At 50.9% G+C, this 25,889-nt stretch overlaps 1 protein-coding gene across 8 annotated transcripts in view; it reads right to left on the bottom strand.

Moving 5' to 3' along the window:
• The window catches only part of SMARCA4 (SWI/SNF related BAF chromatin remodeling complex subunit ATPase 4), a gene marked incomplete at its 5' end in the record, with an annotated part of 72,489 nt that extends 55,113 nt beyond the window's left edge, over window positions 1-17,376 (bottom strand). For 7 of the 8 annotated variants that reach the window (XM_079704004.1, XM_079704006.1, XM_079704005.1 and 4 more), the window contains 12 exons: window positions 88-145; window positions 348-478; window positions 5,268-5,318; window positions 5,405-5,572; window positions 6,802-6,975; window positions 8,272-8,445; window positions 9,940-10,066; window positions 12,236-12,494; window positions 13,412-13,510; window positions 13,806-14,204; window positions 15,176-15,308; window positions 17,131-17,352. In XM_079704004.1, the coding sequence (XP_079560130.1) occupies window positions 88-145; window positions 348-478; window positions 5,268-5,318; window positions 5,405-5,572; window positions 6,802-6,975; window positions 8,272-8,445; window positions 9,940-10,066; window positions 12,236-12,494; window positions 13,412-13,510; window positions 13,806-14,204; window positions 15,176-15,308; window positions 17,131-17,352 (1,995 nt within the window). Of the gene's footprint in view, window positions 1-87; window positions 146-347; window positions 479-5,267; window positions 5,319-5,404; window positions 5,573-6,801; window positions 6,976-8,271; window positions 8,446-9,939; window positions 10,067-12,235; window positions 12,495-13,411; window positions 13,511-13,805; window positions 14,205-15,175; window positions 15,309-17,130 lie in introns of all 8 variants that reach the window. The other variant, XM_079704011.1, reaches the window with a different exon arrangement.
• Between the last annotated feature and the right edge of the window lie 8,513 nt (window positions 17,377-25,889).

Genomic DNA, 25,889 nt, shown 5'->3' with positions numbered 1-25,889 from the left:
AGCAGGAGAGGATCACTGTGCCTGCTGTGGGTAGAGGTCCCACCACACAGCACTGTGGGCCTCGAGAGCCAGGAAATTAACTCTTACCTCCTCCTCTTCTTCTGAGCCACTCTCTTCACTATCAGATCTTGGAGCTACTTCATAACTAAAAAAAAAATAAAAATAAAAAAAAAATAAATCAGTATTTTAATATAAATCTCCCCAGAACCAGCATGATTCACTTTCCTTAGCAAATTGGCCTGTTTCCAAATGTAAGCAGGATCACCCCCAGCTGCCAGCTCCCCTGGAATGAGGCCGACCGTTGACTCAGGATCCTGGCTGCCTCTGGAACACGAAGCCCCACTCACCCCGGGTTCATTTCCAGCCAGGCCTCCAGCTGCCCTGCTTTGGGTGCGTCTGTGCCCGTGAGGATCTTCCCGCTCTCCACATGGATCACTTTCACCGGAAGGTCACTCATTTGGCTGGTCTCATCCAGAGGCTGAAAAAGAGTCACACATGTGACGTGAGATTCCGTAGAGTCTATACCTTGGGCGCCCCGCTAACCATGGCCAACTGGGGAAGTGCCCTCCCAACTCCACACCCAGAAAACGGCACACCAATGTGACCAGTGGTTGTGGAGATGGGTTAACTGCATATTAACACTTCAGTAAAAATATATATATATAACCCATTGATGACAGCTGTTTCTTGGAAGGAACTGATATCCACGTTTTAATTTTCAGATAGATAACATATAGTTCAAATTCAAGAGTACAGTGTACTCTCCCTCCCTATCCCCCTGCCCGACAGTTTCTCTTCACAGGTGCCCACCAGCATCATTTTCTCGTGTGTTCTCCCAGATCAATTCCACACATAAGGAACACGGACTTACGTACTCCTTCATTACCCAAGTGACTACGCTATTCCCATTCTTCTGGCCCTTGAGTTATTCAATTTATATTGTATTTGTAGACTGCAACAAGGGTCCTCATTCTTTTCTGTTCAACAGCTAACTAGAATATTTGAAAAGTAAAACTTCCTTGTAGCAACAAATACGGAATTCCTTGATTTCCTGAGATATCAACTTGGGATGAAGTTTTCCCCTTCATCAGCTCCTTCACATTTCCTGGTGAAAACCTTCAGGACGAGGATGAGGATGGAAACCTTTGTTTGCATCTACCAGGAACTTATACCTCCCATGCCTCCCTCCATCAACACTGACCCACAGCAGAGATTAGTCTCCATGCAGGTTAAAATCTCACCCTTAAAGTGGCCCACCATGGAGGGGAACAGAAACCCCCGCCCCACGAATGAGCTCTGCAGGCTGCCTCAATCAGTGACTTTCACCCCTGAGTCCTTCCTGAGAGCAGTTACGGTGCTGATGCCAAGACCTCCCCACCCCCAGAATCCTGACAGAACTGCTCTGGGGTGAGGCTTGGGCCTCTCTGGTTTTCAAAAGCTCCCCAGCTGATTCTGATGTTCAGCCAAGGCTGCAAACCACTGGGTGAGAACAAGGACAATCAGCAGCCATCATCAAGTGATGGTTCCCGTTACTAAACAGGATGTGCAGCTGCAGTGATTCCCCAACAGAATTCCCCGAGTCACGCTTTCCTGCGATGTGACTTCCCCCTTGAAAGCCACAAATGGCCGTGTGAAGGCTTAGCAGTGCAGTAAAATGCCAGTCCACATTTCTCTTAAAAAATTCAACTTAAGGTTTCAAATAAAATCATGTGAAATAAGAATATTATTTAAGTTAATCACTATAGTCATTCATTTCTGGGAATCAGGCCAACAGGAAAAAGCGTGCCATCTGCTACGGACTGGACTGTGTCCCCTCCAAAATTCATATGCTCAAGCCCCGGCTCTCCAATGTCACTGTATTTGGAGATGGGGCCCTTGGGGGGTAATTAGGGTTAAATTTGGTCACATGGGTGGGGCCCTCAGGATGGCATTAGTGCCCCTATAAGAAGAAACACCAAAGCTTGCTCTCTCTCCCCCCATGTGAGGACACAGCCAGAAGGCAGCAGTCTACAAGCCGGGAAGAGAGTCCTCACCAGGAACCAACCTTGCTGCTCCTTGATCTCCAATTTCCAGCCTCCAGAACTATAAGAACGTATATTTCTGCTGTTTAAGCCACGCAGGCTACCGAAAAAAAAAGCAAAAACAAGAACAACAACAAAAAAAGGGACTTCCCTGGAGGTCCAGTGGTTAAGACTCTGTGCTTCCACTGCAGGGGGTGTGGGTTCAATCCCCGGTCGGGGAATTAAGATCCCATGTGCCATGTGGTAAAAAAAAAAAAAAAAAAGCCACACAGGCTATGGTGTTTTGTTATGGCAGCCCAGCTAAGACAGCATCAAAAGGTAATGTACAAGGGGGTTCATTACAACAATGTGTGGGATAGAAAGAAAGGAAACAATGGAAATAGCCACCCATAGGGGAGGGGACATATGGTGGTCCATCAGAGCTGTTCAGTGCAGGATCTAACAGCTACAGATGGGAAGCAACTTAGATAGCTATCAATCTGAACGATGAAAGAGATCCTAGAACATCAATACAATAAAATGAAAGAACTAATGGCTTGATATGGAAAGTGGTCCAAGATACCTGCGAAACAGGAAAGTCTTGCTATGTGTAGACTGACCCAAATGGTCCCAAACCAAAACAAAGAGAATATAAGCACAAAGGTTTCTGGAAAGATACAGAGAGAGACATCAACCAGGGATCAACATGCATGCTTGTGAATAAGAGGCACCATGGGGGCTTCTACTTTTCATGTTATCATTACATTTACATTTCATGTTATCATTATCATTTTTTTCCTAGAAGTATTACATTTATAAGTCAGAGAAGCAAGCACTAGCCACCTCTCTAATACGGTGGCATTAGAAAGAGTCAGGTAAGTGTACATGAGCTAACTTGGAAAGACTAAGATACAATACCAGGCGGGGAAAAGAAAACCACCTGGAGACACAGGTACAGAAAAGGTCCCAGAGCAGACACACCGAAGGTTACTCAGGTTTCTCTCTGGGAAGGGGGACTGAGGAGGGGTTGGAGGAGGTGGTAAAGGCCACACCTTGCATTTACACCTCACTATGCAGCCTTCTTTCACACTAGTGTATTAACCGAGAGGAGGCGGACAAGAGTGCCGTGGAAAAGACTCGTGTGTGGGGACAGCAACTCCTCTCTGAGTGGGCCTCACTGCATGGTCCTGACTTTTGGAACCAGGCTAGTATTTCACACATAAATAAAGAAATGAGGAGTAAATAAATAAAACCAACAAGCGTTGGGGGGAGCCTCACTAACGGGGGCACAAGGGGAGAACTAATCTTCTGAATGCAGTATCTGGAGCATGTACTTTCAACTTCAGACAAACACTGACCTCTAGCTAGAAGGTTTCTTTCTATTTTCTTATAAATTTATTTATTTTATTTATTTTTGGCTGCGTTGGCTCTTCATTGCTGCATGCATGCCTTCTCTAGTTGCGGGGAGCAGGGGCTACTCTTGGTTGCAGTGCGCGGGCTTCTCACTGTAGTGGCTTCTCTTGTTGTGGAGCATGGGCTCTAGGTGCATGGGCTTCAGTAGTTGTGGCATGTAGCCTCAGCAGTTGTGGCTCGAGGGCTCTAGAGCACAGGCTCAGTAGTTGTGGTGTACAGGCTTAGTTGCTCTGCAGCATGTGGGATCTTCCCGGACCAGGGCTCGAACCCATGTCCCCTGCACTGGCAGGCGGATTCTTAACCACTGTGCCACCAGGGAAGCCCCCAGCTAGGAGGTTTCTTTTGCAGAGGGGTACACGTTAGCCATTCTGAATGTACTTCCTGCACAGTCTAGGACTGAGGAAATGAGGGCCTATCTCGTGGCAGATGGGGGTCAGGTTTTGGGCTATTATAATGTGGACAGGGAGAAGGAGAGAAAGAACCCCGTGGTACTGGATTAGAATTGGAAGTATTAGTGTGACCTCAGTATTTTTAATATATATAACTAGTTAATATATATAACTAGCAAAGTGGATGTGTGTGCATACACACATCTGTTTCCTAGATCTGTCCACTGAGAGGGCCCAGAAGCAATGACAACTCAGTAGCAATGAACACATCTAGATCATGGTTTCCAAATATTTTTCTCTGATTAAAGGAATCAGGGCTCCTTGGAGAAATGCCCGAGTCCAGGACTCGGGCAGAGAAAGCAGAAGATGAGCCTGGGCCATTTTCGTGTGCAAGGAAGTCAGAAACCCCTCAAAGAATGATGGGGACACATCAAAAGCAGGCAGGAGCCAATGTGAAGGGGCTCCTACTGGTCCAAAATGGAACAATTTGAGCATCAAAATACATAATAATAGTGCAGGATTAAACTAAGTAAATCCATTAAACTAAATAAGAATCCATGAGTCAGTACCAAGGACTGCCAAACTATGAACAAGCCAAATAAAAAAGAAGGGAAAGCTTTTCCTTCCTGCAGAAAGTCAACTAATAAATGCAGAAGAAAACACGGGGGGAAAAAACATCACCATTTTGTAACCATTATGGCAAAAACTGATACAGGCAAAGACAACGGATGATGAAACAGCCAATGAAAGTTTGAGGAATCACGTTATCTTTACATAGTCTCAGTATCTCTGCACAAGGTACTTAATCTTTACAGCTGGAGACACCTTGGCGGCCACCAAAGGCTCAAGGTCAATATCACCAGTGGGGGAAGAAATCTACCCGGCGTCACTTCGGGGTTTTCTGTTGCTGTGAAGGACACTGGAGGGTCAACTGTGAAACCTTAACAAGGGCTGTGAATTAGATTCCAGTATTCCGTCAATGTTCATTTCCTGGTTTCGATCATTGTACAGTTGTGGAAAAGAACAGCCTTGCTTTTAGGATGTACACACTGAAACACACAGAGGGGTAAAAAGCCCTCACGTGTGCATCTGACCCTCAAATGGTTTAGGAAAAACTAATGACACGTGAAAAGTGGGAATCTGGGTGAAGAGTATGCAGGAACTGTCTGCACTGTTCTTACACCTCTCCTGTGAGCCTGAAACTTTAAAGGGAAAACTGAGAAATAAATACCAGCACGTGCATAGAAAAAGCTCTGGGAGGAAACGCACCCAATAGTAAACAATATTCTCTCCGGGCAGTGGGAACGAGGAAGGGTGGAGTGTGGCAGGGGACCTATGTGAATTTTTACCATTGTCATATACTTTTATAATTTCAAAGGGAAAAAAAAAATTTTTTAAGGATGAAATAGACCTAACCTCTGGGGCTGGGCTGGCATTTCCACAGAAGAAACCCCTGGTTCCTCACCTCGCCATCGGGTCCAATTGCAGGTGTCTGTCCTTCAGCGTTTTCTGCCTTCTGGAAGGAAAGAGAGAGACAGTCACACCGGGGAGGCCGAGGCACACGCGCACACACAGCCGCTCCAGTCCCACCGAGGGGTGCACCTTCTTTTTCTTCTTCTTCTTCTTCTCCTTGGCGACCTGGGCGGCCTTGTGCTGCCGCACCAGCTCCGTGAGGTTAGCCACGTACTCGTCTGTCTGCTGCAGGAGGTAGGCCAGGCGCTTGTCCTTCTTCTGGTCGATGAGTTTGCGGTACCCTTCCTCGTCCTCGGCCTGCAGAAGCGTGCTGTTATGGCATGTGCCCGTGACACGCTCGTCCACCAGCACCCAGGGCGGGCAAACCAGACTCAAGGAGCCCGCGAGGCTGCAGTTAACCAGCAGCTGGACCCACATTTAGGGAGCGCTGAGCTCACACCCAGGGCTGCACTATATTCACACCTTTCACATAACTACTGACTCCCCTTCAGAACTTCCCCAGTTCCTACCCCGGGCCAGGCTCCTTGGGGACCTGCTGGACAGACATGGTCCTGCCAGGGGCCATTTAAAAGCTCTGGCCCCTATGTCCACAAACACACCCAAATCCCAACCCTTCTCTCCACCTTGTCCGAGCCACCGCTCTCCCACAGACCGCCTGCCCCGGCTTTCTAAGAACACATGGGATCATGTCGCCCCCCACCGCCATCCCAGCTTACAGCCTCCCTCGGCTCCCCGTCATGGTCAGAATTAAATCCAAAGCCCTCCCCGTGGCCTGCAAGGCCCCGCGTGGCTGCCTCCGGGACTCCAACCTCACTCTGCCCCCGCGCCACGCTGTTCCAGGGGCCACTGGCTGAGCCTCACACACGGCTTCTTCCCGCCTCAGGCCTTTGCCCTCAGCTCCTCTTTGACGGGAGCTGCTTCCCCTGGATCTCCGCATTCGCGGGTCACACCCACTCTGCCCGTAACGCCCAGTCAATCCCCACTCCTTGGCCCTGCTTTGTTCTCCTCAGTGCGCTTTTCACCACCCAAAACTATCTTGTCTGTCTCGCTTGGGCGTCTGTCTCGCTTGGGCATCTGTCTCTCTAGGGCCAGCACGAGCCCCACCAGGGCAGGGACTCTCCTTCGTACTAACGTGGCCCTGTCCACTCAGCAGTGCCTGTCAATATCGGCCCGGTCAGAGAACCCTCCACGAATAATACATGGTCAGATGGGAAGGGTGGGGTGGGAGGTCAGGCTCATACCATCGGTGGCTCCTCCACCAGGAGGGGTGCCACCTCCACCTTCCAGAGAGCACAGAGCAGCCAGTTAACAAGTTGAGGTCACGCGGTCACTGATGGTCAGTGAGTGGGCAAAGGTCTGGAGTCAGGTCTTTCGGACTCCCAAACCCAAGCCCTTTCTTTCTCTGTCCTGCCTCTAACTCTGAGCACCAAAATGCCCCGGCGTAATCCTGGGCGGCCGATCTGCCCCCATGCCTGCAACACCCAGCACCTGCGTGAAGGGACCCGGGTCATGATGGCCAACTGTACCATGAGCCTCCGCATTCTCTCCTTCTCGATTCTTTCATTCTCCTTCTTCTGTTCCCGCTCAGTGTTGGCGTGGTATGTGGCCACCGCCTTTGTGAGTTTCTGGATTTTGCCTGTGACCGACCTGTGATATTCTTTGAAATCCTTGGCGTGCTGAAGGATGCTGTTGAGGTATTCCTGCAGGACGCACACGGAAGAGCAGACTGACTATGGGACAGGAGTTGCCGTGGTGCCACCCCAAGTGAGACGAAACTTTAAAGGGGGCTTGGTGAAAACCAAGGGGACGCAACCAAAACGATACCGAGACACTGTCTGCCTACGAGGCCCAACATTCTCTGCGTGGACTGTGTGGTGAAAAGGGACCCCCCACTCCATGTGCAGCAGACGGGACAAATGCCCTGGATGAGACAACCTGGCAGTGTCTGCCACCCACTGCAAAATGCACCCGCCCTCCCACCAAATCATTCACTGCTAGAGATCGGCCCAAAAACTCAAGGACAAGAATGCCTATCCCAGTGTTACTTTCAACACTGAAAAGCTGAAAGTACGTTGCATGTCCCCAAACAGGGAAACAGTTTCATAAATCACTGGATGCTGGGCACACCGAGATGGACTACAACACATATGTTAAAATCATGCTTCAATAATACTTTAAACAGCTCAATGTGCATATATATATATATTTTAAAGGCAGCTGTTCAACTTTTGATTACTATATGTATATAGACAAAAAAGGTCAGAATGATATACCAAGATATTAACAGTAGTTAACACTGAATATTGACTTCTCTGTTATTTTAAACTATGCCAGTAACAGACACTGCTTGGAGGCAAACTTTAGAAAATATAAATGAGTGAACAAACAGAATCACCCCAAATCCTACTTGAGTAGAGATTTTGGTCTCCTTGACGGATCTTGTAACAACCTCAGTCAGATCACTGACTGAGGACCCTCCGTGGCTCCCACCTCACTCATAGCACAAGCCCAAGTCATCCTCCCGGCCCACAGGGCCCTGCACGCTCTGCCCATCACCTCCCCATTCTCACCTCCTCCCACCCTCCCCTGGGTCACTGTTTTTCACAGAACACTGGGGCACACTCCCCTCTGTCTGCAAAGAGCCTCGTCCACACGTCAGTGTAGCTCCCCCTTCGGGGCTCTGCTCAGACCTCACATCCTCAGGAAGACCGTCCCTGATTGACCGTCCTATGTGAAGGGCTCCTCCATCACTCCCTATCCCCGCATCATGTCTCCTTACACCCTATTAACTCCCAACGTGTTATACGTGCGTTTGATTATGACCCACCTTTCCGTACTGTTTGGTTTTTGTCCACTGAAGTATTCTTAGTGCCTAGGATACTCTTATAATGAACAGAAAAGAGACTCGGACATCGTGTTGAGAGGAAAACCAAGACTCGACAGTGCGGAGCTGACGACTCAGGCACACAGTCAAGCCTGCGGCCGCGGGGACACACCTGGTGCTTCTGCCGGCGCTTGCGCTCCTGCTCTATCTTCTGTTGCTTCTCCAGCTTCTCGGTGATGCGGGCCTCGCGCAGGGACTGCCGCTTACTGCGCTTGTAGGCCTTGGCGTTGAGGGCCGTCTCGAGGGCCGTGTCCCTCCTCATGCACACCACCACCTCCTGCCGCAGCTTCGGGAAGGAAGAGGAGAAACTGGCGACGGGCACAACTTGGTAACATCCACGCGACACGCGCACCTCCATATCGCAAGCCAGGCAGCAGGCTGCCGCTCCCAGGAGGACCCGTGAGCACAAACGCGTGCGTGGGGAGAACCCGTGGTGGGTGCCCGCGGGCGGGGCATGCACAGGGTAGGAGACAGCTGCTTCTGGACACCCAGCACACAGCCCTATGCTCAGGCCTTCAGGTCTCCAGCTTTGCCCTCCCTCAACCACAAACAAACTTCCTTAATGGTTGTTCAAAAGTAAAGGACCCTAGGGGCTTCCCTGGTGGTGCAGTGGTTGAGAATCTGCCTGCTAATGCAGGGGACACGGGTTCGAGCCCTGGTCTGGGAAGATCCCACATGCTGCGGAGCAACTAGGCCCGTGAGCCACAACTGCTGAGCCTGCGCGTCTGGAGCCTGTGCTCCCCAATAAGAGAGGCCGCGATAGTGAGAGGCCAGCGCACCGCGATGAAGAGTGGCCCCCGCTTGCCACAACTAGAGAAAGCCCTCGCACAGAAACGAAGACCCAACACAGCAAAAATAAAATAAATTAATTAATAAACTCCTACCCCCAACATCTTCTTGAAAAAAAAAAAAAAAAAAAAAAGTAGGGCCTCCCTGGTGGCGCAGTGGTTGAGAGTCCGCCTGCCGATGCAGGGGATACGGGTTCGTGCCCCGGTCTGGGAGGATCCCATATGCCGCGGAGCGGCTGGGCCCGTGAGCCATGGCTGCTGAGCCTGCGCATCCAGAGCCTGTGCTCCGCAACGGGAGAGGCCACAACAGTGAGAGGCCCGCGTACCACAAAAAAAAAAAAAAAAAAAAAAAGTAAAGGACCCTTAGAAATTAGACCCATCTAGGGACTTCCCTGCTGGTCCAGTGGCCAAGACTCTGCGCTCCCTATGCAGGGGACACAGGTTTGATCCCTGGTCGGGGAACTAAGACCCCACATGCTGCACAGCATGGCCAAATAAAATAAAATTAAAAAAAAAAAAAGAAAGAAATAGACCCATCTAAGTACACTGCTTCAAGCTAGCCACTGCCACCTTAGGGAAGGCCCACACTTATTCATCCCAATGTCCCTCCACTGGGCAGGACACAGAAAGGAAGGGGGACAGTGAGCTAACAAGTGTGCTTGGGCATTGCGACTTTTGTTTTTTAAGATTTTTTGATGTGGACCATTTTTAAAGTCTTATTGAATTTGTTACAATAATGCTTCTTTTTTTAATGTTTTCGTTTTTTGGCCGAGAGGCATGTGGGATCTTAGCTCCCTGACCAGAGATCGAACCTGCACTCCCTGCATTGTAAGGCGAAGTCTTAACCGCTAGACCACTAGGGAAGTCCTGGCACAGCGGCTTTAATGGTCAGGGTACATTTAATAACTGCCCAGTGAGCGGCTCTTTAATCTAAGCATCAAGGCTGGCAGAAAGAGTCTCTTCCGAAAGCAAAGGCCTGCGCCTGCGCCCACCTGCCTCTGGAAGTTCAGCAGCCTCAGGGCCTTGAGCTCGATGGTCGCTTTGGTTCGCAAATCCCCGGCCAGGGACCCGGGAAGGTTTTCAAGTTCCTGAATTCGGTGTGCGATGCGAGCCTGCAGCCTAGGGCGTGAAGACAGAAAAAAGACAGGTGATGAGAGGTCTCACCTGTTTACAAGGAACCCATCTGTTCCCTTTCTTTGAAGCTGGAGCCTCAGAAGTATCCATCCCTCAAGGGAAGCTGATATGAATCATAAGACAGGAGATGGCCGAGAAAAGGATGCCACACAACACAGACTACATACAGGAGGGCAGCCACAGAGGTCTCGGGAGCCACAGCAAACCGGAAACCTGACAGGGCGCAGCTGGTTTCTGGCATTTCAGCGGTGGGAGCCAGCCTCTGGAGTCAGGCGGGCCAGGGTCTCCATCCCAGCCCTGGGAATCTACTTAGCCCATGAGCCTCAGTGTCCTCAGCTATGAAGTGGGGAGACCCCTCAGAGCAACCCTACAGGCTTGGTCTGAAGTTCAAATGGGATAATCTCCTTACTCGGTCTTTCACACACTTATTGAGCACCTACTGTGTGTCAGGGACCATTCCAGGTGAAGGGATTCAGCACTGAACAAGACTAACAAGGCTGTTTGTTGCTCTCATGGAGCTCACAGCATTATCAGGACGACAGGCCATAAAGGAGTTAAAAAATTAAGTATCTATGGTAATTCCGGAGAAGGGCTTTGAGGAGGGTCCTGGAGGGGAGGGGTGGGGGGGGCGGGCCTCTATAAGGTGGGGACCTTGGCAATAAAGCTGAATTAACCACAAAGAGTAATGCAGAGCATGTGCAAAGTCCCTGGGGCAGGAACAAGTCTAACCTGTTCAATAGAAAGAGGAACCAGGACAGTCAGGTAGGTGAGGACAGAGCATTGGGCAGGGGCTAAAGAGAAAAGGGTTACTCAGTGGATAACGGAAGCCAGTTTTAACCCAGGGAACAGATCTAATGTAAGTTAATTGTAAAAAGAGACTTCAAACTGCTGTGTGGGAAACACTGCACAGGCAAGGATGGGAGCAGGGAGGCCAGGGAGGAGGTGTAGACCAGATGGCAGTGTGAACAGCGTTGGAGGGAAGGGAGCTGAGAGGGTTCACCAAGGGGACACCGAGGATGAGGGAGTACAAGTGAGGGTCAAGGAGCCGAAGGGTCCATGGTCCATTCAGCTGCTGCATGAGAACAGAGAGAGAAGGGAAAACTGGGGGGCATAAGGCCATCTGGACAGGCCACCTTTAAGCTGTCCAGATGGAGCAGGCGGGGAGGCGCCTGGGTACAGGGGCTGGAGCTCCAGCGCACGTCACAGCTGGAGATGCACTCCGGAGACAGTCATTGGCACAGATTTACTGATGCAGCTGGGGATTTACGGTGAACAAGGCACAGCCCTCTCCCCTAATGGAGCTGACATTTACCAAGGGAGGCCAGCCCTGAACAGGTTATAAATGCAGTGGAGAAACAGGGGAGCACGAGGTGCTCAGGGAGTGAATCTCAGGAGCCCCCAGCAGTGTGGGACAGGGTGATACAGACCTACTGTGCACCAGGCATTTCACACAGCGCCCGGCGCTCAGGAGGCCTTGGCAAAGCGACCAACAACTACTGATGTTTGAGGAACATCCACTGCAAAGCTTGCCAGGTGGCTTTTTGAGTGCGGATGAGCCAAAAGTTGGATAATACACTTGTGTTGGAGAGGTGAAACAGCACTTTCACTCCAACACATACAATCTCCATGGAGGGCAGTTTTGCAGAACTGATGAAATTTCCACGTGCACGTAAATCCCCTGCACCCAAACCATGCCGTGTTCACATATTTATTCTGACATAAATGCACACATGTGAAATGAGAAATATGCAAGTGTAGTTACTACGGCATCGTTTTACCGAAAGATTAGAGACCACCTAACGTCCCTTTGGGTAAGACACTGGCTAAATAAGTCACAGTAGAGCCACCAGGCAGAATGTGTCCAGAAAAAAGAAGAGCTTATTTTGTACAAATAGGGGATGATCCCTAAGATATTCTGCTAGGGGAGGAACAGTGCACATGTCAGGTACCATTTAGGGACCACACAGCCACTTGTACCCATCTGCCTGTATACATACTCGATTTCTCTGGAAAGATACACACTGACCCAGAGAACTGGGAGGCTGGGGACAGAGGCAGGAGGGTGATCTCTGGCTGCATACCCCATAGGCCTTTAGAAGTGTGAACCACAACAATGCGTGACCTGGGGGGTGGGGGGAGCGGCAGCACCCTCACCTGTACTCCCGCTCCTGCAGGATCTCCACGGGGTCCAGGCCCCGCGGCTTCTGGATGGGGGTGATGCGGCTCTGCTTCTGGTGCAGCGGCACCATGGGGGCAGGCTGGGCAGGCTGCCCTGGCGACTGTGTCTGGGGCGGCATCACAGGGGAGGCAGCAGGAGGGACGGCAGGGGGTGCAGGCGAGGGGCGACCCGTTGGCTGCGGGGGGATCAGCTTCTGAGGTGTGCTTGTGGGGGCAGCAGCATTCGCCATGGGTCCTGGGGGGAGTCAAGAATCAGGGCACAGCGTTGCGCTCCGAGTCCATTCCAGGTGGAGATGACAAGCCTGCTGGGCGTTTACTGCCCTGGGGACTAACTCGTCCCCAAGGCTGACAAGGCCTGGGCAGCTCTCCATAACCCCCACCTCTCACTGCCACACCACTCCTCGCCCACGGGGCTCGCTTCCTCTTCCTCCTCCAGATCTCAGCCTGCAGGCCCCTTCCCCAAAGCCCCCTACTGGTCCAAGTGCCGAGTCTGGGTGTGATCTTGCTATGCTGTGGCCTCACAGGAGCAGCAGTTGCCTGCCTTTCATCCACCCCAGCTCCAACGGAATCCTATTTAAGCGATTAGCCCTTCAATGCCCATCACTGAACTTCAGGGCCCGTGAGGATGGGGAATGAGTCCGTTTTATCCACTGCTTTGACCTAACAGATGTGACCTTCAAATAAGTACTAACTACATTTTACACAGAACACAGGGAAGACAGAACCCCGAGCCGCCCTGACATCCTGCCTGCCTCTCACAGCTCTGGGAGGGAAGAGAGTCAGCCATAACCTCCAGGCTCAGGACACTGCGTCCTGAAGGATGCTGCCTGCAGCTGCAGCTGCAGCTGGGCCTCTCACTTGAGTCCCACGGTGGACTCATTCATTAGTATCCTTCTCTTCCCGCTAGCAGTTTAGAAACCCCAGGGTCACCGTGAGCCACAAGACAAGGGTGGGCAGGTATAGAGGAATGGAACCAAACCCAAGCCTTTGGGAGCTGAGCAGGGCCAGGTGAGGCCCAAAGAAGATGGCAGAGGCAGCGAGGACGCGTCCTTGGCCTGCTCTCTCTGACCAGGCTCATCTCAGGGTCTGCATGATGCAAACTTGACATGGGAGTCAGGGCACAGACGTGTCACCAGAACAGAGGGAACTTACCTTCAGGCCAGGGCTTGGGAGGCCCTCCGGGGGGCTGGCCGGGCATCCCGGGGGGCACACCTGAGGGTCCTGGAGGGGGCATGTTGGGCCCTCCCATACCTGCATGCAGGGAGAAACGGACAAGAGGATAAAACGCATCCTGTGTTTCTCCCTGCACCTGCCTCCCTGGGCAGCCCTGGCTCCAGGGGACACACCCAAAAACAAGCCCCTCACTGTGGGCACCAGGGGAGAAAGGGGGCAGCTGGAGAAACAACATTTATCACGACAGCAACCCTGCTGTCAGGGAAGCCGATGGGCGGCAGAGTCCAGATCTGCCCGACACTGATGCCCATACTCCTGTCAGTTTGCTCTGAGACCCTTCCCTACCCCGAGGGCCATGGGCGGTGGGCCTTACCGTGAGGCCTGCTATAATTTGGAGGTGCTGGTCCAGGACCGGGGCCGGGCCCGGGCCCGGGGCCAGGTCCTGTTGCGGACACAGAGGGTGGAGGTAGTGTTGGCATCTGCTGCTGCATCCCGGGCATTGGCCGCTTCCCCTGCACCGCCATCTGCAGGTGGTCAGGGAGGGGCTGCCCCCGGGCCAGCATCTTGTAGGCCATGATCTGAGCTCTGAGCTGGTGCAGCTGGTTCTGGTTAAAGGGGGTCGGGCCCCGGTTCTGCTGCCCCAAAGCCTGGGGGTCAGCACCATCCAGCGGGGCACCTCCAGGCCCAGACGACATCTGCGGGCCCGAGGCCGGGCCGCTGGCTGGAACCGGACTGGAGGCGTGCTCGGAGCCACCCAGGGGCGAGGGGTAACCTGCGGGGAAACGTGGATCCAAGCGGTCACTCGGCAGCACATGTCCAGTAATTTTTAAGGCAGAGACAGGAAGCCCTGCCTGCTTATACTGGTCCCTACCCTGAGATTTCGTTCTCATGATTACATGGGCCCCTACCCTGAGATTTCATTCTCATGATTACACGGGCCCCTACCCTGAGATTTCGTTCTCATGATTCAAACAAGAGGCACCCAGAGGGCACACGCTCGCAGCTTGGTTAGCAGCCTGCACAGCTGGTTTGGTTTGGCCCATCTCTCAGTAACCCGCCAACGATTAAAGCTGAGATGTCACACAGATCCGGGCTTTCTCTGGGCCTGCCCCCCTGCCCCTCGGCTTGGCCAGGCCCACTCCTCTCACTTCCGTTACCTGTGGAGCCCCTGAGCTTCCCACCCCGTGACAGGAAGCCATGTACCCCATCGCTTCTCAAACTTCCCTGTTCAGAAAAGTACCTGGAGGGCTTGTTAAAGCTGAGCCCCGCCCCCCTCCTGAGATTCTGACTCAGCAGGTCTGGAGCAGGGCAGAGCCCAGGAGTCTGCATTTCTTTTTTTTTTTTCGGCTTGCGGGATCTTAGTTCCCCGACCAGGGATCGAACCCAGCGCCCTGGCAGTGGAAGCACCAAGTCCCGACCACTGGACCGTCAGGGAAATCCCAGGAGTCTGCATTGGGTGGCTCCTCCTATCCCGAGGAGCCCATCCTGCCCAGGGCTTGTCTAACACCCAGCGCTGAACACAGTTCTGTCCCACCAGTATCCGCTCTCCTGGGGCTGCTCCAAGACGCCCTGAACAGGGCACCAGCCAAGCCCAAGATAAACAGCCCCCTGTGGCAGGGTCTCCCACGAGGCTCAACTGTCCTAGGTCCTCTGAATCCATGCATGGGTGATCCGATTAGGAAAATGACCTTGGGACTTCCGGAGGGCAACAAACATGAAGAAAGAAAAGAAAGGAAACCATACCTTGGGAGTGCTGGTCCATGGGACTTGGCGGGGGCCCCATCCCGGCGTGGCCCCCCGACCGCATCCCCATCCCCTTCATCTGGTTGTAGCGGGGGTCGTCCGACATGCCCTTCTCGTGCATGGACTCCATTGGCTACGAGAGTGGACAACAGGGCAGGATCAGCAAGGGGGGAAGGGAAGAGACTGCACAGAAAGGCGCTGAATGAGAGGAGTTCAATATCACTAATAATGCCCGTCCAAAGTCGCCACGGCATTTACTGAACCACCAACATGACCAAGTGGCTTAGGTCCAAGACATGGTCCTGACATCTACTTAGGTGTCAAGGCAGGTGCATGAAATAATGCCACCCAGGGAACCTGCAGATTGGTGGTCTAGAGGCAAGGGGACAGCTGGACTAGGACATCAGGGAGAGGGTGAGGAGACAGTTTCAGACAGCCAAAATCTCACAAGGAAAGGACACACATAGCTCCTGGTCAGGAGCAGTTTTAGCTGGGATACCAAGCTCCCTGTTTATCGTCACAAGACGACCTTGTGACCACAAGTCTTTGGATGGGGGACCCTCTTGCCTGGGAGACTGTAAATCAGAGAGACGGGCAGTAACTCCTGCCCATGAAGTATGGTAACAGTATGTCAAATGTCCTCACTGATCCGAGATTGGCCTCCCACCTGCTAGCTGGGAGGGAGGCTGTCTGCAGCATCGTTCTGCCCCTCCGCGGAGGCTCGATCAGATCCTGGTGGGACAGAAACACACATTTTCCCTCCTGATGCTCAGCACTAAGCACTCCCCCTACGGAATGGCTGGGAAAGGGGACATTTTCCGAGACCCTTCCAGGCCCTCTGTAGGCCCAGTTAATGCAAACATCCAGCTCTCCGGTCTAATAGTTGGCCCAGCAAAGTCAGCTACAGCTAGCTCAGTGTGTGCCATGAGAGGAGGACGAGAGGGCACCAGGCTGGGAGCACGAGGGCCAGCTTCACAAGCAGAAGAAGCAGGGGGCCCTCAGGATGCTGAGCAGAACCCTGGGTGGGGCCCACCCTCTGCTCCTTCTTCCCTGGGCTGGTGGAGCTGACTGATGGGCTCGCCTCCCCCAGAGCAGGAGCTCTGTGCAGGCAGGTGAAGGGCACCACCAGACCTCAGCTCCTAGGCCAGACACATGGCAGGCGTCTGACAAACATGTGTCAAGTGTCCAGGTGGAAGAAACAAGATGGTCAGAGAGGGAAAAGGAGATGATGCTAGAGGAGAAGCTGGCCTCAGTCAGCGTGTGCGCCGGGGTGGGGGGATGGAGGGAGATCACCAACAGCTTCCCAAGAGGGAAGTGACAAGACAGATACTGTATCGAAGTTGACAGAAATATATGGGGGATGGGGAGGGCAGGGAGGGGAGGGGGTCACCACACTGTGTGGGAGGTCAGCGATGTGGCACATGCCTGAGGGGTTGGGAGGGCCGGAGGGGTGAGATGGCTCTGCCACCAACTCACTGAGTGACCATCTCTCTGAGACCTTACTTCCTCGTCTGCAAAATGGGCAAAATACTATCCATAAGAGGGTATTTCCTCATTTCCTTCAACCACCGCCCAGGAATGCAGAGAGAGAGGACAACCATTTGTGTTAAAAGAGGGTTTTTTCATCTCACTGGCAAAAGCATCCCTGATCAGCTCAGGTAAGTGGTTAAGACAGTGGCACCTAAGTACAGGATCAAGTGGGGACAAAGGGCACCTGCTGCTGTGCTCCGTGAGTTACCCGGGTGAGCCGAGCAGCCCGAGTGGAGGAAATCATGGGCTGTAAGCCATCTTTTAGGATTTGGACATTCTTAATTCACTAATAAAACAACAGGCGTGAGAGACACAGGGTGGGGTGGCTGCCGGCCACAGCAGAGGCCAGGGTGTGCTGCTGCTCCCCCTCCCGCCTCTGATCGTGCGGACCCAGCTGGTGGGGCAGCGGGCCCAGGGCTCCCTACCTTGTGCATCTGGTGCATGTTGTCCTGAGGGTACCCTCCAGGCCCCTGGGTCTGGATGGGGTGTCCTGCTGAGGGAGGCCCTGGGCTGGGCCCCATCATGCTGTGGGCGGAGCCGGGTGAGGGACCTGGGCTAGGGCCCAACATGGCTCCAGGGGAGGGGCCCGGGCCCGGGGAAGGGCCTGGCCGAGGAGTTCCGCCCAGGGGTGGGTCTGGAGTGGACATCTTCACGGCAGCTGTGGACAGTGGTCTCCTGCTGGAAGAAAGTCCCAGTCAGCGTGGGGGTCACAGCCATCGGCTGGGTGGGTCAGGGCAGGTCAAGGATGATCACACACAGTCATGTCAGAGCACCCATCTGACAGGGAGTTGGCGCCTTTGATGGGCACCCCCAGTCCCCCAGTCCTTTCTCCTCCATTCCTCTCTGAGGAGGTGATACATCAGGCACCCAAAATCAGATCAAAGTCCCCCGAGGAAGGGGTGGGACTCAGGAGGTGGGGACACCAGGTGATACTGCCTCACTTCCCCTGGTATCTTTCTGATTACAACAGAGAGGACGTCTCAGGGCAGTGCTGACACACCCTTCACATCACTCCAACACTTGCTCATCTTCCTATTTAAGAAAAACGAGGAACGTGACTAAGGCTCAAAGCCTTTGCTGGCAACAGCATCTGACTGGACCTTCATAAATTCATCTAAAACACATATTCATAGCAAGTAATGCTGGTTTCCACTTAAGGCAGTGAGACCAAGTTTCCTTTAAAATACATGAATTTAAGTTTTAAAAGTAGGCTCCTTTAAAGAGAAGTATTACAGAACTAATGGCACTCTGATATCTCAAATACTTCAAAAGTGATATTCAAGTGCTGTAAACTAAAAATTGATGCCCGGAACTATGACCCTGGGCCTCCACAAGATCCAAAAATCAGGTAAAAACATATCCAATGATGTTGCTAAGTTATGATTGCTACGATTGGTCTGTGAGCTGATAAATTTTATAAGTGCTCCCTACAGTAAGGGTTCAGTTTTCAGGGAACCCTCAATCTGTTATGACTGTAAATTCTATGACTGTAAGTAAAATTCTCTTTCATTTAACAACCCCTTTCCTGATAAAGGAGTAATACATTCTCAGTGCTGAAATCTGGAAAACATAAAAAGAACACAGAAACTTAAAATTACCCACCGTCCTACCAGACACAGAGGTTAAGTGCTTGCTGGCCCTGCAGAGAGCAAGAAGCAACCCTGCCCTCCTTAACCCTCCCAGCAGGGTGGGGTGAGGGGGTATGTGTGGGGAGAGAGGGCTGCAGCTCCTCAGAGACCCCCAGAGCTGTGACGATGGAGCCCTCTCAGGATGGAGAGCTGACTGGTGCTCCCACTGGGACCCGGCCACACTCCAATGCTTCTCCTTCGAGGCTGTTCCACACACAGACACTCGCTCTACAGAATTACTCAGCACATTCTAGGCCAGCTTTCTCTTCAGAGAATCATACCTACGAGCCTTTTCATCATTTAACAGTCTTCAAGACACAAATTCTAGCAGTTCCACTAAGTTCCCTGGTCCTGATGCATCCTGAGTTATTTCAAAGCCCCTCTTTTTTTTTTAATTGGAGTATAGATTATTTACAATGTCGTGTTACTTGCTGCTGTACAGCAAAGTGAATCAGTTGTACATATACATATACCCACTCTTTTTTCGATTTTTTTCCCATATAGGCCATTACAGAGTACTGAGTAGAGTTCCCTGTGCTCTAAAGTAGGTCCTTATTAATAATCAAAAGCCCCTCTCTTGTTGGCATGCCACAAATCTGCTTTTGTTTCTGTGGACTTTTTGGTTTGGGGAATGAATCTCTTTGCCCCTAAGCTCTATTGGGCTCTCCTGATTCTAAGGATAAATCTTGAAAAAGTACAGGAACATTTTTAATGCTCTTGATTCAAAAAAAAAGTCGGGCTTCCCTGGTGGCGCAGTGGTTGAGAGTCCACCTGCCGATGCAGGGGACACAGGTTTGTGCCCCGGTCCGGGAAGATCCCACATGCCGCGGAGCGGCTGGGCCCATGAGCCATGGCCGCTGAGCCTGCGTGTCTGGAGCCTGTGCTCTGCAATGGGAGAGGCCACAACAGTGAGAGGCCCGCGTACCGCAAAAAAAAAAAAAAAAAAGTCTTCATTTGAAAGGTGGGGGTATATCTTCCTGGATAACAGATCAAAAGCCCGAACTTCTTCAGTCCAGTTTCATGACTAAATAACTTGAACAGAGAGGGTCAGAAATCTTGGAAGAGCCAGGACCAGCAGCTGTCACCCCTGCCTGCTTGTGAACATGCCTGACCGTACGAGAAAACACTCCGCCATCCTCCCGGCATCCCTGATCTCCTCCAAAGCTCAAGGAGCCTCAGTGTTGGACCTTAAATACACCTAACAGGAGTGCTGGAGAACTGACATGTGCTCACAATCCCTTCCGCACAAATCCAAAACCCAATACGCTCAAGGAAAAAAATCAAACTTTAAAAAAAAATAAATTCGAGACAAATTCATTTGGAAGCAAAATCTGACCTGATTCAGAAAGACCTGTACTCAGAAAATTCTAAAACTCTGATGAAAGAAACCGAAGAAACACAAACAGATGGAAAGTTACACGGTGTTCATGGATTGGAAGAATCAGTATTGTTAAAATGACCAAATTACCCAAGGCAATCTACAGATTCAGTGCAATCCCACGGCATTTTTTACAGAACTAGAACAAATAATTCTAAAATTTGTAGGGAAACACAAAAGACCCTGAATTACCAAAGCAATCCTGAGAAAGAAGAACAGGGCTGGAGGTATCATGCCCCCCAACTTCAGACTATACTACAAAGCCAGAGTAATCAAACGAGTATGGCACTGGCACAGAAACAGACACACAGATCAATGGAACAGAACAGAGAGCATAGAAATAAATCCACACATTTATGGTCAATTAATCTACAACAAAGGAGACAAGAATATATGCAGAAAAGACACATGCACCCAAATGTTCATAGCAGTATTATTTACAGTAGCCAAGATATGGAAGCAACCTAAGTATCCAGCCACAGATGAATGGATAAAGATGTGTGTGTGTGTGTGTGTGTGTGTGTGTGTGTGTGTGTGTATACACACACATATATATATACAATAGAATATTACTCAGCCATAATAAAAGAATGAAATTTTGCCATTTGAAACATGGATGTACCTGGAGGGTATTATGCTTAGTCAAATACGTCAGAGAAAGACAAACACTCTGTTGTCTCTTATATATGGAATCTAAAAATAAAACAAATGAATATAACAAAACAGAAACAGACTCACAGATATAGACAACTAATGGTGACCAGTGGGGAGAGAGGAGAGGGAGGGGTAAGATGGCGGTAGAGGATGAGGAGGTACACACTACTATGTATAAAATGAATAATCTACAAGGATATATTGTACAGCATAGGGAATACAGCCAATATTTTATGATCACTTTAAATGGAGTATAATGTACAAAAACGTTTGAATCACATCGTACACCTGAAACTAATATAATATTGTAAATCAACTATACCTCAATTAAAAAAAAAAAATTTGACCTGATTCAGCTCCATGTGAATATTCACACATTCTGTCACATAAACAGGATGCTGTTTGCCCTGCCACGTGACAGCGGACTGTGCCCTGTATCTCGTTTGCTAAAATGCTGATTCTAGAGTTGGAAACCTCTGGTCCAGGGGTTTGTCTACAGGGTGGATGCACCAGCAGTCACACTTCCCAAGTGAGCAGCCAAGTGATATGGATGTGGCCGTGGCTGGACTGAGGACGATGGCTCCTCGGGGCTCCCTTCTGGGCCCTTTGTGTCCACAGGCCCTCTCTTCGGGTCCACAGAGCACTGCTGAGGTGGGAAGAGGGACAACAGTCCTGCACCTCCTTAAGGAACCTGTGGCATCTGGCAGCTCATGGTTTCTTTCTCACCTGGAGGTCTCCACTCGAAGTCAAGCCAACTGAAACTGATGGCAAAATAAAATCCACACCACCCTCCTATCTAAAGACAGACAAACCGATGTGCCTCTGGAAAGACAGCTCTTCCCAAGGTCCCTCTAGGAATTAACTGCCTCCTCTCACAGCACCACTAACGTCATCGGCGACACACAGCAGCTCACCAAAGACATAGGAGGGCAGCGAAAAAGACTTTCATGCCCGAGTATGGCAACCTTCGCCTTCAAGAAGCATGGGCTTTCACAAAACCCTTTTTAAATCGCGTTTCCTTCAGAAGCTGCCACCTCTGAAGGGTCGGGTTGCAATGAAACAGGTAACTGCTCGGAGCCACCGTCAGCAAACTTGTTTCTGGACTTGAAAGCTCAGACACATGTGGCAACGACAGTAAAGGAGATCCAAAAAGTGCAGACACAATGCAAAACCATCCTGAGCGGCAAAGCAGGTAGGGTTCCATCAAAAGCCCCACCAGGGGCTGGTGCTGGTGCCACGTGTGGACACAGGAGGGCAGTCCTACAGCATAGCGGTGGAGAGAACAGAAAAATGGAAGTGGGGAGTGGCTCTCGGGTCCTTGGTGTAGTACTGAGGAGGGGCATCTTGAGTTCTGGCATACCTAAAGTGCCCTGATCGTAGGTATACAGCTGGATGAATCCTAGATCAGACATAGCACTTCCAACATCCCAGAAGGGGCCTTTGGCCCCTTCCCATTCAGAACCACCCTCCCGGTGAAACTTCTGTTCTGACTTTCTCACTGTAGGTTAGTTTCGCCTGTTACTGAACTCAATCTGAAAAGAAGGTCAGGGACTTCCCTGGCAGTCCAGTGGTTAGGACCCTGCACTTCCTTTGCAGGGGGTGCGAGTCTGATCCCTGGTCAGAGAACTAAGATCCCACGTGCCGCGCAGCATGGCCAAAAAAAGAAAGGAAAAAGAAAGAAAAGAAAAGAGGGTCATATAGTTTACTTCTGCTCATCGCTAGGTCTGGGAGGGGGCATCCATGCAGTTGGATGCTATTGTCAATTCTCCTGTTCCCAGATGTTGTGCTCCCAGGTTTGAGCACACATAAAGCTGCTGTGAACCATGTCATTTGGTGGATGTGGGCGCTCATTTTCCTTGTATGTCCAGGAGGGGAACTGCTGGTCATGAGGGAGGCATAACTTTACCTTGGCAGATATTGTCAGTTTTCCAAATCAGCATGACAATCGCATACACCGCCCTCCCTGCAGCAGCTGGGTGAGCGTTCCAGTTCCTCTAAATCAACTCCTCGTGCTGTCAGTCTTTTTAATTTGTAACCGTTCTGGTGAGTGTATAATCGTACCTTATTCCAGTTTTAATTTGCATTTCCCTTGTGACTAACAGTGTTGCACCTTTCCACATGCTCACTGGCCACTGAGAGATCCACTTTTGTACAGGCTCTAAGCTTTCACTAACATTTTATTGGGGATATGTGGTTGCTATTACTGTCTCCCAGAGATGAAGAGAAGTTCTTAATTTTAATGATGTCCAATGTATCAAGTCTGTTCTTTTATGGTCAATGGTTTTGGGGTCCTGTTTAAGAAATCTTTGTCTACCTGTGACAATGAGAAATAATATATTTGGTCTCTGCCTTCAGTTCCCGACAGAGTTCCTAAAACCTGTGTAATTTCCTAAGTGATAGGGGTGATAAGAGCATCTTACACAGAGCTCCAAAGTCCCTTAGAATTTCCTCAGTGTTAGGAGTGTCTCTTGCTCTAATGAGGCTACTCTAGGTGGATTCCTGGATGGCTTCAGGATGGGGGCTGGTCGTCAGAAAGATCAAACCATGGCTAGAAGCTTAGAACCTTCATCCCCACCCCACCCCATCCTCCAGTGAGGGGAGAGGGGCTGGAGATTGAGTTAATCGATCATGGTTACGTGATGAAGCACCATAAAACCCCTAAACTATGGCGTTCAGAGAGCTTCTGGGTTGGTGAACACATCCACGTGCCAAGAGGGTGGTGCACCCCAGCTTCATGGGGACAGAAGCTCCTGTGCTCCGGACCTTTCCAGCCCTCACCCTATCTATCTCTTCTTCTGGCTGTTCATCTGTATCCTTGAGAAACTGGTTAACATAAGTGTCTTCTTGAGTTTTGTGAGTTGTTACAGCAAATTATCAAACCTTATGAGGGGGTCATGGGAATACACATTTGTAACCAAGTTGGACAGAAGTGTGGATAACCTTGGGACCCACTACTTGCGACTGGCATCTGAAGTGGGGGGCAGTCTTGTGGGACTGAGCCCTTAACCTGTGAGGTCTGCACCAACTCTGGGTAGTTAGTGTCAGAATTGAATTGAACTGTAGGACACCCTGTTGGTGTCCACAGGAACTTGGAGAATTGGTTGGTGTGGAAAACCCACGTTTGGTGTCAGAAGTACTGTGACACTTTACTACCTCAAGATCATGGAGACAGAGAAAGGGAAGGAATATGTTAAAGTCCAGGGGGATTGTGACTTGTTCCCGCCTCCTAGTGGTTTACAATTATTGAGGACTAATCAGTCACAAAGAAAGTGCAGGGAGGTAAGATCCAGTCAGAGAGGGGAGGGAAAGGAGTGGTCCCATTGGGTAATAAGGACAGGAATTTATTTCCTCACTGAGCCTGCACCACCACCCTGCGAGGAAGGACTACCAGACAGAGGGGTTCCTGAGGCTCACAGGCCACCCAGCGGGTCAATGGAAGAGCTGGCATCACAAGCCTAAGGCCATAGTAGAGCTCAGGCTCTGAGCATGGACTCTGCCACCTGCCAATGGCACAACGCCGGACTCCCTGAGCCTGTTTCCTCTCTGCAGGCTGGAGCTGAGACCAGTCCCTCCCTCAGGGGTCGCTAGCTGTGTCACACAACCTAACACATGCCAGGCACATACCAGCAGCAAGTGCTACCACGCTGCTGGTGAAATCAGCCATTAGCGCTCCGGACGCACGGCACTCAGGACAACAGGCTCGCTTCCCTCCTCGGGAAGCAGAGGTTGCACAAGGCAGCTCTGCTGACCTGGAGGTGCAGCAGCTGCCTGAACGCCAGCACAGCCTTGGTGCAAATGAGGACCAGCTGTCAAAAGTGACCACAGTCCAGCCTGACAGTCAATGGATAGGATTTGGGCTACAAACTCTCCCTTGCCTTTTTAACTCCCACTGCACAAAGGAGCTGTTCTTAGCCATCATCAAGCCAGCCCTTCCCGAGGTGCGGGGCTGGGCCTGGCCCTGCTGAGAGCCAGAGAGGGTGTGGGACAGGATACCAATGTGCTCCTACCCGGGGTGGGGGGGGGGAGGGGAGCAGACAAGTTCAGCCAGGAATTTCAGAAGAGAGGTAAGATCTGAGGGCAAGGAACACCCCTCTCTCCAAACCCCTACTTCCCTCATCACCAAACACCCGTGCCCTCCTCATACAGGACATTAAAGATCCGGCATTTTCAGCAAAGCGCTTGGGTCCCCTAGGTCACCCTCAAGGCTGCCTCAGGGGGTTTCAGGTGGCTTTCTGGTACTCCCTGGACTCCCGCAACAAGTCTCTCTCTGACAAGTCGCATGGTGTCTGGGCTGGAAGAGGTGGGGCAACTTTGCACAACACAGAAATCCATCTCAAACCAGACAGACAACCCAAACCTAAGCAGGTGAGAAAGGCGAAGGACAAGGGGATGCAGGGGCCAAAATGGCAAAGCCATTAGCACATGTGTGTCTGGGAGCCTCATCGAGATGTGTGTGGCCCGAGAGGCAGGTGTATTTGGGGGCTCCATGAGGGGGGAACGGAACCTGGGATTCTGGGCAGGTAGCCCGAAGGCATGTGACAGAAAGTAAATGTACTCCAGGGCAAGAACCAAAAAGCTGAAAACTAAAGACAGTTCAGGAGGCTGTGAGATGAAAACAGACTCCCAGGTTCCTGGGGCCAAAGGGTCTGGAAGGGACTCAGCCATTTCACCTCAATTTCTCTGAGAAGCCCCTCAACTGCCGAACAACCAGAACTGCCCGCAATCCATGCTGTACAAGTCAAAGCATCATTAAAAATGAATGCGGGACACGGTACACGTGGACACAGAGGATGGTCCAAAATGAAGCAGGGGAACAAGGCATCGTCAAAGTTAGGGGTGCCTGGCCCGAACCCCACTTTGCTAAGAAGAACAATTTCTGCACGTTAATCCGAGCACAGAAGCCAGAAAACATGTACCAAACTGCCAGTGACTCTCTCTGGAGGCATCTGTTGGGGAACTTACACATTCCACATCACAGATTTCTGTAGTTTTTCATTGTGTGTTTGTTTTAACTATTACTTTTGTAAACAGATTTTTAAAAAACACTTTTTAAGGAAAAAGAAAAAAAAAAAAGCTCTGGATCAGAAAAAATACCTGGGAAATAAACACCCGGGAAAGATTCCCCAGGAAGTGCCTTTGTGGAAATAAAGGAGGAATATGAAAGGATCTAGGGACTGTGTTATTTTCCACCTACTTTCAACTTCACCAAAATCACTATGCCGACATTCAAATGCAGAACCAGATCTGCTTGAGGATTAGAGGTCTAGTTTCTTCTTTCGTACCACTCTTAGCGTTTCTCTTAGAAATAAAAAAGGACCGTGGTAGCTGGCCACTGTGGCAAGACAGGCTGCCAACAGGCGATCGGGACCCTCTGAAATCTGCTTGCTGAGATTATGGGTTGGCTTTTTTTTTTTTTTTCCATCTTGCCTAAAAACCAGCTTTATATTTAAGTTTGGTCCCAGGATGGCTGCTATTTTGTTTTTTGGGGCGTGGAGAAATTTGTTCAAAGACACATTTCAGCAGC

Source organism: Hyperoodon ampullatus (assembly GCF_949752795.1).
Source record: "Hyperoodon ampullatus genome assembly, chromosome: 4".
In the NCBI taxonomy this organism is placed as follows: Eukaryota; Metazoa; Chordata; class Mammalia; order Artiodactyla; family Ziphiidae; genus Hyperoodon; species Hyperoodon ampullatus.
This window is presented reverse-complemented; position numbering and strand designations above follow the sequence as displayed.